The 17,924-nt window shown below is 37.1% G+C and overlaps 1 protein-coding gene across 4 annotated transcripts in view; it reads right to left on the minus strand.

Annotated features, from left to right (window-relative positions):
* The window catches only part of LOC132106976 (SUN domain-containing ossification factor-like), a 49,852-nt gene that overhangs the window by 16,152 nt on the left and 15,776 nt on the right, over positions 1 to 17,924 (minus strand). For 3 of the 4 annotated variants that reach the window (XM_059513098.1, XM_059513097.1, XM_059513096.1), the window contains exons 2-11: positions 11,169 to 11,277; positions 10,161 to 10,286; positions 8,288 to 8,667; positions 7,642 to 7,752; positions 7,117 to 7,285; positions 5,407 to 5,512; positions 2,515 to 2,642; positions 2,353 to 2,420; positions 1,220 to 1,327; positions 817 to 922 (exon numbers count right to left, since the gene is read on the minus strand). In XM_059513098.1, the coding sequence (XP_059369081.1) occupies positions 817 to 922; positions 1,220 to 1,327; positions 2,353 to 2,420; positions 2,515 to 2,642; positions 5,407 to 5,512; positions 7,117 to 7,285; positions 7,642 to 7,752; positions 8,288 to 8,667; positions 10,161 to 10,286; positions 11,169 to 11,277 (1,411 nt within the window). The remainder of the gene's footprint in view (positions 1 to 816; positions 923 to 1,219; positions 1,328 to 2,352; positions 2,421 to 2,514; positions 2,643 to 5,406; positions 5,513 to 7,116; positions 7,286 to 7,641; positions 7,753 to 8,287; positions 8,668 to 10,160; positions 10,287 to 11,168; positions 11,278 to 17,924) is intronic. The other variant, XM_059513099.1, reaches the window with a different exon arrangement.

Genomic DNA, 17,924 nt, shown 5'->3' on the forward strand with positions numbered 1-17,924 from the left:
AATCAATATAAGGTTATGAGAGCGTTTTTAGCATCGTACACATATATACAGTCATGAGACTCTCAGGCCTGAAGGAAGGGCATGGCTTTCCTCATATGTCCTGACTCTCCCGCTTTCTCAGCCTCTTATTCAGTTACCTTAAAAACACACTTTGTAAATATAATCCCATGTTATTTAGATCATAGGTGACAGAAAAATCATGTGTGATCCCTTTTAAGTTGCTCATGTTTCAGACATTACAGTTTATAGATACACACACTTATGTCAGAGCACATATCACTGACATCATGCTCTTGTGTTTAATACTTCGGTACTATTTATACTTAATACAGTGATGCATTCTGCCCCCAAGTAATATTTTTTTCCAGTATATTAAATAAACTATATTTTTTCCAGTATATTAAATAAACTATATTTTTTCCAGTATATTAAATAAACTATATTATATATATATATATATATATATATATATATATATATATATATATATATATATTTATTTTTTTATTTTTTTTTTTATTTTTTTTTTTTTCAGCTTAAATGTTCTAAGGAAATTCTAAATTCACAAAGTTTATATATTCCGTTCTTTCAAACTAAAAGCATGGACGCTACTATCTACTATCACAAAACTTGCTTTTCTTAAGTGGGACATTATGAAAAAACATCACAATGTACTGTGCACAGCTTTGCAACTAAGTTGTACAATAATTAAACGCGCCCTTCTAGAATCTCCACTCTCAAGGAAATTTCACCATCAAGTAGCTTTGGAAAGAACAATTCATTTTATGAAACTGTAGCGACTGGCACCCCTTTTACCTTTACGTATTTGGCATAGAGTTGCTCGTCCAGAGGGAAGCTCTGTACTGTGCGTTCATCACGGGCGTGAAAGGTGCCCAGCTTGATCCACTTATTGGTCGGATACCTGAATTTGAGAAACAAATTTTAAAGAAAATTTTAAGTTGGTGTTTATATAACGCAGTCTCCCAACCAGTATTTTTTAAAAACATGCAATTTGTCTGTTCACACCAAAAAAATGTGGAATGACACAATCAAAACCAACCACAACATATTCAGTGTTTAATGTGACACAGGATTTTGGACAAATGAGATTTGACTGCAATCTGTGAAATGTGCTGTGGTTGGCCAAGACAAAAACTCATATCGCATTGTGCCTGGTTAGGAGTGGGAACACAATGTACGTCTATGTGAGTGATGTTACCTGTCACTTATAGACACAAGGAAATCTTTGGGTGTAGAGGAGAACAACTCAAAGTTTGCAATATCCAGCTGTTTCACCTGGATTGGCTCACAGAGCTCAATAACAAACCTGTATTTGAAGATTTGATAGAGATGGAGGAAAGACAGAAGAACCAAAGGGGAAATTAATTTATCATCAAGTAACATTCGCTGAAACAAAAACTACCAACAGCACAGCGGGAAATCAACGTGCAATTGAATTAATTTATATTATTATTAGATTGTATTTTATATATATATATATATATATATATATATATATATATATATATATATATATATATATATATATATATATATATATATATATATATATATATATATATATATATATATATATATATATATACACACACATACATATATACATATATATTATGCCATGTCTCGTCACTATTTCTTTTTTAAGGTTTTGAAACCACTTGTTTTGCCTGCACTTATTCATTTTAGATGGTCTTCCATTGCAATAATATTTATATTACATGTAATTAGTAGTGCTCAATTATAGTTATAATCAAGATTATTATCTCAAAAATCACAATTATTCATCACAATCTGATTCCTTTTTAGAAATCTGAATTATTGTCCTTTCACATAAGCACAAATCAAAATCAATCTCAAATCATACACAGGGTTTATTTTACTTGATCTAGTTTCCTAAGTTTCCTAAGATCTAAGTTTTTTTTACATTTATCATATATATCAACACACACATTATGAACACAGTTTAAAACTTTAACAATCTTCTCTAAAAATAGCCTAATGATAGCTCATGGAGGCTTGTTACTGATGCAAGATAACAAATGTCAAATGGGGGAGACAAAAAAATCAGGATAAATAACCAGTGGGCTAACATCAGAGACAATTATTAAGAGGCTAAATAATTATAAAATAATTCAAATGCTGTTTAAAATAGATGAGCTTAGCACCACACTACAAGACATCTCAACGTACTAATAGTACTTGTATCTTTGTATTTAATACGTCAACTATCATTTACACAAATAAGAGAATAGAGAGTGTAAAAAGCATTTCTTCATTGTCTCTAAGCAGCTGCTGCAGTCTGTTTTTCTTTCTTTATCTGCAGTGACTCACCAGATTTTGGTACTGCAGGGGTTCAGCATATACAGATCCATGTTCTCCATCAGGATGGCAGATGTGCTCTGAAAACAAAACGCACAGGCAGGCACACAAATGATTGTCCTATTTATGCCCCTGGTGAAATTCCTTCCATCTTTCTATCTGCCCCATATGTACCTTGGCCTCATTGTTGGCCGAGAGGATTTTGGCCCCACATTCGACAGAAGCGTAGTTATTCTTGAAATTCTTTTGGACCTTTTTGACTGGATGAGGGCTGCCGTTTGATGAAGTGTGCAGAGACTGACCTGAAACCAACATAACAGGTTACATACAGATCTCCAGTCAAAATTGTTTTTACTCTTTAGCCTAGTATGTGAGTATGAGTGTCATACAGAGTGCAGGTTGATATGTTGACCTGTCAATTACAGCAATAAAAACAAAAGAACGGCTTATCTTCATGTATGCAAATAGCATGCAAGTGTAGCAGAAATGACTCGAACCAGACAAATTAAAGAGTCGATCAGGGCTGTGGCTGAAACACGAGCCGAATTCCTCAGTAAGGCAACAGGAAGTCATAAAACATTCCCAAGTCCCAAGTAACATAACCAACCAACCAACGCTTTCACAGAACAGCTTTCAACATTAACACCACTAGAACAATTACTGACCATTTTAATTCGCAGAAGAGATTGTCAAATTTGTTGTTCGTAAGTGAGATGCAACTTCGGACATCACATGTAAACCCATGAGAGTTAAACACTTCCCCCACCTAGCAGAACCAGACTGAAATTCCTAAGGGGGGGGGCCTTTGAACCTCTGGTCTCCACAGAAATCTTTGTCAGATAATGACAAAGAACTGTCTGTTGTACATATATATATGGACCAAAATGAACTCCAAAATGACTTCTAAATGAATATCAGTCCATCGCTTAGCTCCATATTCATTTATTAACTATGGGATAGCTTAAGGATACATATTCATGTCTAGTATCTATGTAATCGAATCTGCATGCTTGAAATAGTCCTCACCATCAGTTATTTGTCAAATATATCATATTCTTGTTATAGGAATCATGTCTAAAATTATACCCTGCAAGGGCGGGAAAATTCGGACCACATGCTTGGTAAGATAACATATGATTTATTATACCCCCGAGCCAAGACAATATCTGATTGGTCAAGACATCATTTGAGGTGTGGCCAACAGCCCAGTTTAAATACTCAGGACACCATAAAATCTGGTTTTTAGCTTCTAGCTTTGCTCTGCTATTAGTCATGTATGCTTTTAGTTTTAGCTTTGCTTTTGCTATCAGTCATGCCAGCTTTTAGCTTTGCTTCTTAGCTTTAGCTTTTAGCCATGCTGTTTGTCATCACTGTTCTTTGAGTGCGGTTCCAGCGTGCTTCGGCCTGCTTGCCTGCTGCTACTTAGCCACAATGAGAAGAAACACCACCTAGTCTCGCCAAACTTTACTTCTTTTCTTTTCCGTTTGAGAGTTTCGTGTTCCGAGTTAAGTTTTGTAACGCCGTCTGACCTCGAGTACCCGTTCAACTTCAACCAGCCACACAACTCTGCATCTTCAGCCAACGCCCAACCACGGGCTTCCCAAGACGTCACTTCAGCGACTACTGAACTTCCAGCCAATCAGTGACATCGGGGGGAACCCCATTTCAATGACAACTTTACACAGGCAATGTACCTTCAGACATTTGTACTGGTGTATCTAATATAATTTTAACCTCATTGAGGAACTCAATGCGAGGGCTAATTAAGTGATTGATGGCTGTTCATGTCTAGGCAATTTAACGTATTGCTGTAAACTTGGGATTCAACATTTCCATTCTCTTAAACTCATCTTTCCCTAACTTTCGATCTTCCTGCAACTTGTGTGAATGTGTGCGTGCATGCGTTTATGTGTTAGATTAGTTTATATGTCTTAGATTTATCTAATAAAGCCTTATTCATATTGAAAAGAGAAGTATCTTGTGTTTTGTGCTTACAAGTTAATGTCTTAAACTGCCGATCCTGTTACTGTGCTAATTGATAGTGTTTTCACTATACTTTGGATATTAATATCCAGCGCAGATTTGATGTTAAACGGTTCGTTCAGTGAATCGCAGGGCGTCTCAGTGATCAGCCGTGAAACAGTGATTCTGTTCAAATTCCCTTTAAAATCTTAAATGATTCCCTTTGAGCTAAATTGACCTGTTTCCTTACACATGTATTCACTATCTGTCATGACCTTACGTGACAACCTTTAGGGAAAAAAAAGCTATTCATTAACACTGTGTTGATGACAAAAACAACCTGAAAAAGCAACCTCAACATGTCTTTGCAGCAGTGGCAGACAATAATTTAGTTTTCTCTATTTGATTTAACAAACTAGTTTTTCGAGAACATTCTAGGACAAGCAGCCCGGGCTATGAAAAGCACCAATCCTGAAACGGATCAAATTTCAGTGGTGTGATACTGTGATTCATAATCCTCACTTGAACCCAAACACTATGTACTTGAAGAGTTGCTCTTTAAGAGCTCTTTAGTTTTATTGTGTACTGCACCCGCTAATTAATGATCACAAGGGTCAATAACATACTGTTAGCCAGTGGTTTTTAATTAGTTGACATTGTGATTTGAATGTGGACACAAACACACCCAGAGATGTGAAACCCTGATGCACTAAAGCAAGAGTTTAATTGTTTAGCTTGAGCATGATGAGCAAATGAGCATGAGCTTTTGTTGCAGTGTACTGAAGCAATCCATTACAGCAGCTTACTTGTGTGTATACTGGGTTACGCAACAGTCACTGTGCTCGCCACTGAACCGACAAATGTGAGCAAGCAAAAAAAACTATTATAAGCAAGAAAATGCAAAGGAGGGAAACAGAAATTCATGATAGAAAGACATAAAATGAAAGGGACAGCTCTGTGAAATCAAGCAGAAGTGTGTCCTAGAGGAAGTGTGTGTGAGTGTGTACTGATGCAGAAGCAGCACAGAGGCAGCCTGTTATGTGATGATTCAGTGATGAACACGCAGCTCTGCGAGTGTGCACATGACCCAAAGCCATCTCTTACTTTTCTTCTCCTCTACTTCCATCACTTTCTTCTTCCACTCATCAAAAGTGGGGATGTCCTCTTTACTGGGTACAGGAGGGTCTGCTGCTCCCTCATGGTCCACAGCCTGAAAAAAAAGAAAAAAGAAAACCTTTCACATTTTTTTTTACAGTGAACAAACCACAACCCAACCTTCCTTGGTCCTTAAACTGTACAATGCCATTTTGTAAATTCTGTGTTTTCTATTTTAGCAGAATTATGCTGAGTAGTTACAGCAAACGTGAACCTGGTATTGGTCCAGAATCTACATAACTGTAAATGAAACATAAAATATTATATGTGTAATATATAATAATAATAATAATATAATACAATTATGAACTGTTTGAATCCGTCAAAAAATAAATCTATCAAGAATTCCACAAAATATTGAACAGCACCGGTTTAAATTTCTTGAGTCACATATTAGAATGATCCTGCATCAAAGGAATGCATTTTATCATAAATATAATAAACATTAACATTTTTAACTGCATTTTTGATCAAATAGATGCAGCTTTGCTGAACATAGGAGACTTATAGACTTTGACATTATACATTTTACACAAAAGGGCAGTCTTTCCCTCTATCTCTTCATCCCTTTTTCTTGTCTCCCTTATCTCTATTCCTCTCTGTGAGTGTGCCAATGCATAAATAGCAGCGCTGAGTGAGCACTTGGTTGATTAAACATTTACAAGGCTGTCCTGTGGAAAACAAACATACTGATGCACTCTCTCAGGCTAACTCTCTCTTCTTCCTCTCCTCCACTCTTATGCTTTCTCTTCCATTTGCATCTTCTCCATTTAGGGTGTATGTGTCAGAGCAGCTTTACGAGAGAGGAGGGGATGTTTTAGCTCTGCAGATCTCTAACAGCAGGGTGTGGAGAGCCTCACTGGTAATCGAATACAAACCTTTTCAGTCTCTAAATAACAGGGGGAAAAGGTAAGGAAGGAAAACTATGGAGTGCAAAATGCAGCGGTTATTGTCATCATGCTCTTTTTGTTGGTGTACGCTTAGGAAAAACAAAACTATAAGATATTTCAAGGCTTGAAATTGAAGTCTTGAGAAGTTTAAATGACATTTTCTACTCTTCTTGTCTCTGTATATAGCATATATAAAATAAGATTGGTGCTCCTGTCTTCACCAGTGCTACCAAATAAGAAAGTTAAATTCAAGCCCTCAAACTGATACATAATAGTATGCAATCATAAGAATAAACTACACTTTAAAACATATAAAATTATATTAAATTACTGTAATATTACTGTGCAGGCTAGGTGAGCATAAAAAATCTAAACCTTTCAATTGTGGTTATTATCTAATATGTTAGGACTGTATATTATATATTCATCTATGTATTTGTCAAGTGATTTAATTATTTACCTTTTAAACTCTTTAATTTATATTTGAACACTTCATAGTATTTTTCAGCATATAGTGTTCTATATACACCTGAAACAGAAAATTCTATTTTATTATATATATATATATTTTTTTTATTATTACAGTTAAGAGTTTATTGAACACTTGGCTCCATTTTTTAAAAAGCATAATGCCATTAGTCATTTGTATTAAAGTGATTTTACCATGTTTAAATGGGGTTTAAGTAATGCAATACCTCTTGTGTGTATTTGCTTTCTCCCTCACTGTTAGAATTAATTAGCCATGTTAGATTAAATAATGTGTGTGTACCTGCTGGCTTTTTGTAGGTGGAGGGATACTGGCTGTCTGCCCCAGCTCTGTGAGGTCCAGCTCACTCGGGAGCAGAGAGGCAGTCGGGTCAACACTGGTCTCTGTACTCTCTACTCCCAATGTGTCAGACTGGTTCTCTGCTTGATTCTCCGCATGTTTCTCCACAACACTATTAAGAGCAAGAAAACACAGCAGAGAGAAGGTGGGGAAAGAAAGCGACCTTAGTGTAGTGCTACACATGAAAAAAACAATTCAAAAAGTAATTCAAGTGACAAGCAAAACAAGCGATAAACACTTTGCATCATGGCATTGGGAAAAAAATTAAGTGGTAAACCAAACTGCCAAAAATGAAATGATGAAATGAGAAATGAAAAACAGAGCAAGAGAAGACGTGGCCTGATGTGACTGAAGCAGCTCCGTTACTTGGTTGACCATTGGTTACCAAGTCACCTGATGCAACGCGAGTGCTGGAGTTACCGTAATGTTACCATGTAACCTGCGGTTTACCTGTTGCTCTTTACTCACCTGGTGAGCTTGGTGTCAAGGGACTGGCTGAAGGGGGGCACAGGGCCCACCTCACACTGACTGGCACTAGAGTTCTTTACAGGGGCATCAGGACGCGGAACGTCTAGTCCACTGAAGGAAAGAAATCAAATGGGGTTTACACCAAGAGAAAGGAAAATAGAGAGGAATGGGAGAGGAGTACTAATAAAGCGGGATGGGGGATAGAAAGAATGAGAGAGAGAAAGTAATCTGGCTCCACGTATGGACTGAACATTTGTCCAGGGTTCTATAGAGGTTCTCGAAGTACTGGTTTACTACATTTTAAATCGTAAGGTGATATTGTATTTTTTCCATCCTTGTCGAAATGGAAGATTCGAAAACGCTCCAAGTCCGGTGAAAACAAGTCATAGCGAACTACTACAGAGGGTGAGATCCACTGAGATGCAGTTGAAAAACGTCCACAGTAGGTGCCATATGAAGTCCATGAAGTGACGATTGTATGCTTTACTAATTCAGTTTATAAACGTTTGGATGCAGAAATGGATCACAGAAATGACTCGATAAGAAAATCAAATTAAATATAACAAAAATTTAACAAAATGAATGAAATGACGAATATTTAAAGTTCCCACCCTCTTCTCTCCCAGACGGCTGTGCTTGTACTCACCTGGAGGAGCTCTCGGAGGAGGTGACTGAGGTAGGTGAGGCTGACTCTGGGCTCTTCTGGAGTTCAGCAGGAGGTGCAGACGGGTCTTCTCCGTGTGGGACAGTCTGTGGGGGGGTTGAAGCAGCGGAGGCGTAGGCAGCCTGGTCCTCTGTGGCAGTGGCCTGTGGAGTTTCAGGGTCTGGCTGGGGCTGGGAGAGTGGCGGTGCTGTTTGAGGCTGTGTAAGTGTTGGTGCTTGAGTCGACTGTTGTTGGTCTGATTGTTGGGTGCTCTGGGGTTCTGGTTGCTGCTGCTCCAGCTGATGTTGTTGTTGTTCTAGCTCAGGGGGAGCAGACTCAAGCTGGATCTGTGGCTCCTCAAACACTTCTTCCAAATTCTCAGTCTACAATAACAGAAAGACAGATAAAGAGATTCACAATTAAGCAACAGAAGAAACAAAAACTTGACTATGATTTGGTTGCAGACATAAGCTGGAAGATCACAACAAGGAAGTCGGGGAAGTCGTGGCCTAATGGTTAGAGAGTCGGACTCCCAATCGAAAGGTTGTGAGTTCGAGTCCCGGGCCGGCAGGAATTGTGGGTGGGGGGAGTGCATGTACAGTTCTCTCTCCACCCTCAATACCACGACTTAGGTGCCCTTGAGCAAGGCATCGAACCCCCAACTGCTCCCCGGGCGCCGCAGCATAAATGGCTGCCCACTGCTCCGGGTGTGTGCTCACAGTGTGTGTGTGTGTGTGTGTGTGTGTGTGTGTGTTCACTGCTCTGTGTGTGTGCATTTCGGATGGGTTAAATGCAGAGCACAAATTCTGAGTATGGGTCACCATACTTGGCTGAATGTCACGTCACTTTCACTTTCACTTTCACAATAGGGTCTGATTCTGGCAGTAAATCCTATTCGTTCTCTCCATAAGGAAGTTGATTTTTAACTGAAAACAGTTAAAGACAGACCCAATGTGAGCTACAAGGTTGTTAATGGACAGTATATGCTTTTGTTGAGACGATTAGTATGCATTATTTCAACTTATTTTTTTAAAGAGACAATTCACCCAAAAATTACAAATCTGTCATTAATTAGTCACCCTCATTTTGTTGCAAACCTGTAAGACCTTTGTTAATCTTCAGAACAAAAATGATAATAAAGATAAATAAAGATATTTTTGATGAAATCCGAGAGCTTTCTGTCCCTGCATAGACAGCAACACAACTACATGTTCAAGGCCCAGAACCGTAGTAAATACATTGTTAACATTATAACACTATTTTAACAGTGTCCTTGCATGTTTTTGGTCCTTAAAAAGTTTGTTACGTTGTTGTCTATGCAGGGTCAGGAAGCTCTTGTATTTCATAAAACAAATATATATATACATTTTTTTAAATACATTTTTCTTCAGAAGATTAATGAAGGTAATTGATGATAGTTTCTTTTATTTTTGGATGAATTTTCACTTTAAATAATCATGTTTAACAGAGTTCATGGTGAAAAATTTTAATACTCATGATTGTGCAAAAAAAAAAAAAATCTCCAATCAGAGATTTGTGTCAAGCAAATTGCACCAAAAGAGCTGTTCAGTGCCCACTTGAACTGCGAATGAGTCAGTGTCCCCAAGTTCTCAATCTACTTTAATATTTGTATACACATGCATATTTAGCATTTTTCTACATTTCTACAGAAAGAATACTTCTGGAACCAAAATCAGATGGCCACTGATTACTCCATGATGTTGTTCATAATGAAACAAAGGTTTATTGCTTATATGCAAAGAGTATAGTCAAAAGTCAACTGAAATAAATTTAAGATGTCAAATGTGTGGGTTGCATCCAAAGTTGAGATATGTAATAAAAGAAAACCGATATGATGGTTAGATTGCACTGGAACCTGTTTGTGCTTCTCTTCGTGCAGGGCGTCTTGCGAGTGCAATGATGTTTCCTTTAGTGCAGCTCTCTCTGTCTCCAGACCCACGTCGTACAATGACTGAGTGTGTGTCGCCCTTTCCTCTTCAACCTAAAAGAGAAAAAACAGTTACTTATGAGTAAAACGTCTAAATAAATGAGCAAGAAGGGGTTGCATGGTCAGTTTCTGACAAACAATTTTGTGCCATTTGTTTTGTCCTTTTTGGAACTTGAATGGCTCTGGTCACATGTACTTTAGCGGTTTCATTGAGAGCAATGTGATCATTGTACAGAAAATCTTTTTGTGCTCCTCAGAGTGGTTTGGAATGATTGACGAGAGACTCTTTTAACAACAGATAAGCTGACAGAACTGGCTCCGTTTCTATGAGGGTAGAAGAGACGTTTTTCAAGGGCAAACAGCTATCATTCAAGTTTGGCAGGAGCAAAGAGGAAACACTTTTGTGACTGCCGGAGGGGAAAAAATGTGCTGAAATGCAAAAAAGGGTAACTTTACAGATTCACACTTTTGCTGAACATTCGTATGCTTCTGTAACTTTAAATAAAGCATGCTAACACAAGCTAACAAACTGGGATTAATCAGTCAGCCACTTTGAAATATTAGAAAACCAGAAGAAACCACACCCCACACAGCCTCAAATCTATAGGTTACACAAGAGATGGAGGGTCTTTGTTGGGGCCACTGTCTTTAAGTCCCTTTATAGATTAGCGTGCTGAAAGACCGTGTCAAAAACAGCCTGCACTTTGAATGAGGAACTATTGCACAACTTCAAGGGCTACTCAAACCCACACAACAGCCAAAGAATCTCTCTTCTCTAAAGGTCAAATGTATATTATTCTCATTTCACATTTCAGAGATAAATTTCACTGGTGTAAAGCACACACACTCAATGAACTAATAGGAGAAGAGTTCAACTGCTAGCAAGTCATTGAGGCATTTAGTTGGTAACTGCGTGGAGACATTGTTTTTCGTTACCTTGTCGTCAGCCCCTGGTTCCTGCGCTGTGTAACGGCTGTCATCCTGTGCAGGGAGTCCTGGGCCAGAGGCGATCTCTTCTGAGCAATAAACATGATGACAAGAGTGCCTGTAACACACAGAGACAATCGTAAGATTCCCAAACATGGAAATGAGCTAAATTGACCAAATATAGCATGTGATATAAAAACTCTCTTAAAACTCTCTCTCAAGGTGGTAAGAGCTCATGATGACACTGTTCTCACATACATGCTCCACTAAAGCAGATAAGAAATATGCACGGCTGAGATGATTATGTCCTTTTTTCTGTTGTGTACTGTTAACAGTAAATCCTCTAGCATGGTGAAAATTATTCTGACTAAAGCTAATTTCATCAGAGCTCTCGTGGAAATAGTTTCACCCAAACATAATGGCATGTTCCCATCATTCTCACGGTTTTACAGACTAACACAGTCTAATGCTGTACAAGCTTAGTTGAGAAATAGGGTCGCATTGGCAAGGATTTCATACCTGTTATGACTTCAGTCAGGTCAACAGGGGTGAGAAACTTATGTTCGGATTAGTGATGTGCAAAGCCAACGATTTCCAGACTATTTTGGTAATTTGATTGGTTTAGGGTCCACACAATTAATTAATTGGATAATTTTTAAAGAAGTGTCATGATTGCAGATTCTGAACCAGGATATACCATTGTAATTCTATAACGTTGATTTCAATGATAAGGTTTTAGTGTGCTGAGAGTCTAACAACTCAGGCCTTTGAACGATACTTTTAAAAAACACATCATTCTTAACATTTGTAATCGCAACTTTGATTAATAATTTATTTATTTTATTAAAGCAGGAAAATAAGCAGGATTCGAACTTGCATGATCTACATAAGCACAAAGGAATTTGTTTGATTGCCACAGTTTGCTGATAATTTGTTTTATTAAATCATAAAACACAGAAACCAGAAAAATTTATACAGGAATTGGGGGAAACTGAATTTGACAAAAAATTAATTTTACAGGGCCCTACATAGCATTTCTATTCTGTGTTTATCTTTCAGCTGCATTTACCCTAGTTTAAGCCACCTTGCAATGCTCACACTGTCCACTCAGCACCGAAAACATGCCATTTTTGGAAATTATGACACTATACACCAAACTGATAAATTAATCATAAAGGACGTTTACAAGCACACCATAAAGCTGATAACTCAGGAATATCAGCTTAAGATAAGCAGATTTCCCTGTTTTCATGCACATCAGTAACTTGACAATGCAAGTAAGCTGCTTTTACATGACTTCAATAATAAATCAGCTTATTTCCCTGTAGTGACGTCAAAATATAATAATTTGCATATCTGACTGAGTATTCCATACATTTGACAGTTGTGATGTTAAATTAAGCTTGCAAAATGTCGGGAAACTTACAGCTCGTATAGAATCCTTTCATGCAGTTATAAACGCAGCACTAAACCACTTCTGCTGCACGAGAGGAGAACACATTTTTACAATTTTCTGAGTCGTGAAAAAGTCTGCTTTTGTGATATATTTCCTTCTTTACTGCTTGGTCTAGATGTGCTTAAATCTGCACTAACCATGCGTTCCTGTCAAGTATTACACATGCGAACTTCAATAAGCTGACAGAAAGTGTGTTATTGCGTTTACATGCTGTGCGACATCGGAGAAAGAGGCAAAAAACTACCTGTTGCAACCGGTTTATGCTTACGCTGTTTATGACCTCACTCCGATAAAAGAAAACGGGTTACCACATTTACATGACCAAGTGCATTTTCATCTTATTATGCATAATCGGCATAAGAACTGCATGTAAACACGCTCATATAGTCATCTCCTCCTTATCCTACCAGTTTAATTTAACCACCAACAAAGATCCACATGGACGGTAAAATCATGGCACAGATCTTGTAAAATGCATTTGATCTCCAAAGAAAGCTGTAAGATGACATGGAGAATGAACAACAGCTGGGGCTTGTCATCATACACACTCTCAGTCTCACTCTCATCTCAGATGGTAACAGAGTAACTTGAGGGCGTCACCTTGACTAGATTTAGGAGTCAGGAGAACCTGTACACATGCAGGCTCATGTTAACACACTGTCAGCACCTCGGCTTGTACAGTCAAACCCTCATTCTACATCAGACATTAACCACTGTCAAGTGATTCCCTTCATAGGACTCTTCTCATTATCACACCTTGTAATTAGGTAGGGATGTACCTTTTTTTTTTTTTTTTTTTTTTTTTACAAAATTAAGTTTAATACAAATTATAAATGAAATGTGTCCTTTTATTATTGCTTGGACAAAATTCTGCATGTTTCTTTGTGAAATTAAAATATAACACTATAATAATGTATTAACATAGCACTTGCATATTATTGCTCTTTTGTTGGTTTTGATTGCTTCTATGGTCCTCATCTGTAAGTCACTTTGCATAAAGCGTCTAAATAACAAAATGTAAATAAAATGTTAATGTAAATAAAACTAAATTGAAATTTTAAAACGAATCCCAAATCAAATAAATAAGTAGCAAAAAAAAAGAAAAGAAAAAAAAGAAAAAAAAGTTCTTCTTATAAACAAATATTGTATTGTTTTAAATTTTGAAATTGGAAGCAAAAACTGAATGGTTTGACTTCAGTTTTGTGAAACTATATATAAAAAAATGTCTGCATGAAACAGAAACAGCAGACGAACTGAACAAGACACAGATTCACAAAGTGTTTCCTTGGTTTCCGCTGTAAACAAATCAGCTGCACTGAACTTTAATATGCATTATACAGAGGCAAGATTAAAAGAAAAAATACAGTCTAAACTTTTCTGAAGAGAGTAAGTTCCCCTCAGACATACATTCATATAAACTCCTACCCCTAACTGAATTGTGATTTGTTTAGCATCTCAAACTTTTTGAATAGTACATCCCTAGTTGTACCAAAATGGAGTACTCAAGAGAGCGACGTAATAAATATTTATAGAAAAGTTGAACCGTATTTGTAATGGGCCTACAATTTAGACACAGGAAGAATTAAATGTAAATGTCCATTCCAGCTCATCTGTAGCTGACATGAGCAGAAGCATCAGATGTCATCAGCTGCTGTTAAGACCAAAGCACAAAGAAAGTGCTTATTGTGTCTCGCCATGATTCTTTCCACTTTTTTCATATGTAATGTGCATTCATTTGCACACATCAACATATTTTAATTAAGGAAATCATGTAAAAAGCAGCACTGAATGAGAATAAGAAGAGAGGTGGAACAGGAAGAAGTAAAAAAAAAAAAAAAAAACAAAACAAAAAAAACCTCAAATGTAGGTCAAAAAACAGTGAATCATCAGAGTGGAATCATGTGAAAAACAACACCACAGACAGATGAATGAGATCAAAACCTACTAACATTTAAAACTTAGATTCCTCCATATCACACAACACTCATTGTAGGCCTGTGTGGAGAAGATGCATATACTTCATGATGCCTATTTTGAATGCTGTCCTTGTAGCCAAACATCTTTTTACACCACATCAAAAACCATCAGACATGTCATGACAAGAAAACAAGTCAAACACTTCAAGTATAAAGAGAAAAATAAGGGGTTTCTATTCTCTTCACAAAAAGAGTCATTAAATTAAAAAAAGCAGCAGCTCAAACATCTATGCATGCCCTCTCCAGTTTAAAATATTGTCATTTTCTGATGTTACATAACTATGGGGGAAATAAATGTTCTAATTTAGATATTTCCATTGTTGGGAAGCAGCACGACACAGGAGGCCATGTGGCCCACAAGCATATCAGAGCTACTGTTGCTCTGTCCTTGGACAGGAAGCTTAAGGGAACTCAGTGGGAGAATATCATCTCACACTTAGCTCTTATTTATGAGAGCACTAACAGGGAAGCACAGCAGCAGGGATCGAGCAGACACTAAGAACTAAGAACGCCAGAACTAAGACACTGTTCTATTCATCAAAAACTCCTGAAAATGTATAACGGTTTTGACATTAATAATAATAATAATAATAATAATAGTAATAAATAACATTTGAGAAGCAAGTCAGCATATTAGAATGATTCCTGAAGGATGATGTGACAATGAACACTGCAGTAATGATACTGAAAAGCTGATAGCATTGCATCACTGAAATAATTGTATTGATAAAAAAAATGCAGCCTTGATGCAGCCTTCAAAAAAAAAAACATTTTAACAAATACAATAATCTTACCATATTTAAACTAGGGATTTTTTTTAAGGGTTTTGGTTTATTAATTAGCTGTTTATTAATGACAATGAGTTTCATGTCTGTTGCAGAATCCAGTGTTTTTCTCTGGGCAAAATACTTGCAAAATACTAAAACTTGCTAAAACAAAACAAAAAATCTGTACAAAATATATGTGAAATGCCCGCAATCAGCTGTAAATTCATCATAGGTATGTTGCAATGGCAATTCCCTGGCGTTAGTTTACCCGAGGATGTGTCACGAACCGGCGAGCATTAAGCCTACAAAATGAATGGCAGGTAATATGCGGCTTTTTGTGTGTATGAAACAAGCAAAAATAGCAGGATAGTATCACCCTTAGGAGAAGATATGGGAAAACTTTCCAAACTAACCTAGTGTAGTGTTTCAGTATTCGGTACCGATACCAGTGAAAATCCACGGTTCTCGGTACCAATTTCGGTGCCAAAGCGAAACACAAAAATATGCTAATTAAAAAAAAAAAACTTTTTAGCACTAAAAATAAAACCAATGCCATTCTTTATACTTATTTACAATTGTGTTTAAAGTTTTTCTACAAGTTATATAATTATGAAAAACAGTAAACAAGTTTCACCCAAATTTAATTTGTCTTTTAATTTATGAAATTTAAACATTTTATTTTTGGTAAATAAAGGGGATTTGCTATTAAAATTAAAACATGGAAGAAATATTGTGATTTATTTCTTTAAAAAATAAATTTTTATAAATTTTTTCAACAGTAGCAGCAGTATCACATACATTTTACTAAATAATAGTAATATTTCTAGCACAATGCCTTTATGTAAAAATTAACTTTTAGGCCTAATGAATGCATATTTGTCATATTTGTCAAGACTGGTGGTGAAGCTTAACATATTTTTGGTCATTGAGGGTTTCTGTAAAAAAAATAGTAATAGATCATATTAATTATTATTAAAAGATAATACTACTACTAATTCTACTATCATACTAATGTATATACAATGCACTATGAATTGATGAGCTGCTGGGTTCATGAATATTAATCACGTTGTCTGCGTTCGGTCAAACTGATTTGCTGAAATCAAAACAGGGACGGTACTAGATCAGCGCCAGCCAATGAAATTGCCATTTGCGCATTAGCTCCGCCCACTACCGGAGAAACCGGTATGTCTTCTGCTTGTTCGAAAATGAATATGAATAATTCTAAATGAACTCCATTATTTTGACAGGAGAAGACAACAAAGAATAGGTTACATATAGCGTGTCGATTCAGCGTGGTAAGACTCTCTCTCTTTCTCTCTTTGCATGTGTGAGAAACAGCGCTATCAGTAAAGCGACGGTGAGTCGTGCACCTTCACAAAGAGTTTACAGAGCATCAAACACAGGTGCGCTGTGCGTCCATTCAGATGAACTGAAAAGTTCAGATCGCTTGATGGAGAGAGAACTCTGAAGCTCAGATGCTGAAATTAATGCAAGCGTCATGCGCTTCAGTCTATGTAGTAAACAAACCCGCACGTCTCTGCCATTCATTAATTCACACAGAGACGCGCAGAACACGGATTCATATTTCAAACAACTTTTGCGGCTTAACATTTACAGATACTGGTCCATATGGAGATTTGATTTGATTAATTTATGCTAACTTTGACAAATTCCATGACTGTCCATATTAAAATGTAAGTTTAATTTTCATGACTGGATTTTGAGATTCCGTCCTCGTTTTCTGCTTCGCGGAAATCATAGCGCTGAACCGGGTTTGAACGGGACCTCGGTACTACCGGTACTTAAAGAAACCTGGTACCGTCACATTTAAAATTTTTGATACCCACTTGGTACCGAAGTAACGGGTCTTTTGACAACACTAGTTCATGTACAAACACATTTTTCTTTCGATGAACCAAAAGATCAGTTTCACACCCTTCTCAGAAAGTCAGCTGAAACTGGAACTCTTGAAGTGCTAATCAAAAATAGGAATCAGCTGGTCTCAGTGCAGCTACATATTTACCTAAACAGCCTCAGTGGGTAACCATCAATGTATTTATTATGTTGATGGTTTCAGTAGCAATCATGTTTATCTGAACCAGTTCATGGCCGCAGACTTGGAAGTGAAGGTTGATCTGTTGGGTAATGTCTCAATCACCTCACATACCATTCACGTAAGATGACAAATCAGAAAATCATAGGAGAAACACTCAGTCTGAGATGCAATGCAAACAATCAATATATCACTAACCAGCAGTTATTGTGGACCATCTCATCACTACATTTGTACGGACAAGTGAGGGAAATAGCAAGGCAGTTGACGACAAAGTATGCACCAGGACAGAAAATGGGTGACTGGACACTAGACAATAAATAATGGCAATCAATTAGCTGGTGCTCCATTTGATCCGACAGATCGCTTAGTTTTGTGGCGGTGCTTATTATCTCAGCCTGTCTGGATGAGTAGGTTTAGAAAAGCCAGGCACCCAGCAAAATCCCCTAAACATTTCCTGTTAGCTTTAGCCCTATTCTGCATGGTAGAACAGACCAGGAGCCACAACTG

This window comes from Carassius carassius, chromosome 27 (genome assembly GCF_963082965.1).
Source record: "Carassius carassius chromosome 27, fCarCar2.1, whole genome shotgun sequence".
Classification (NCBI taxonomy): Eukaryota; Metazoa; Chordata; class Actinopteri; order Cypriniformes; family Cyprinidae; genus Carassius; species Carassius carassius.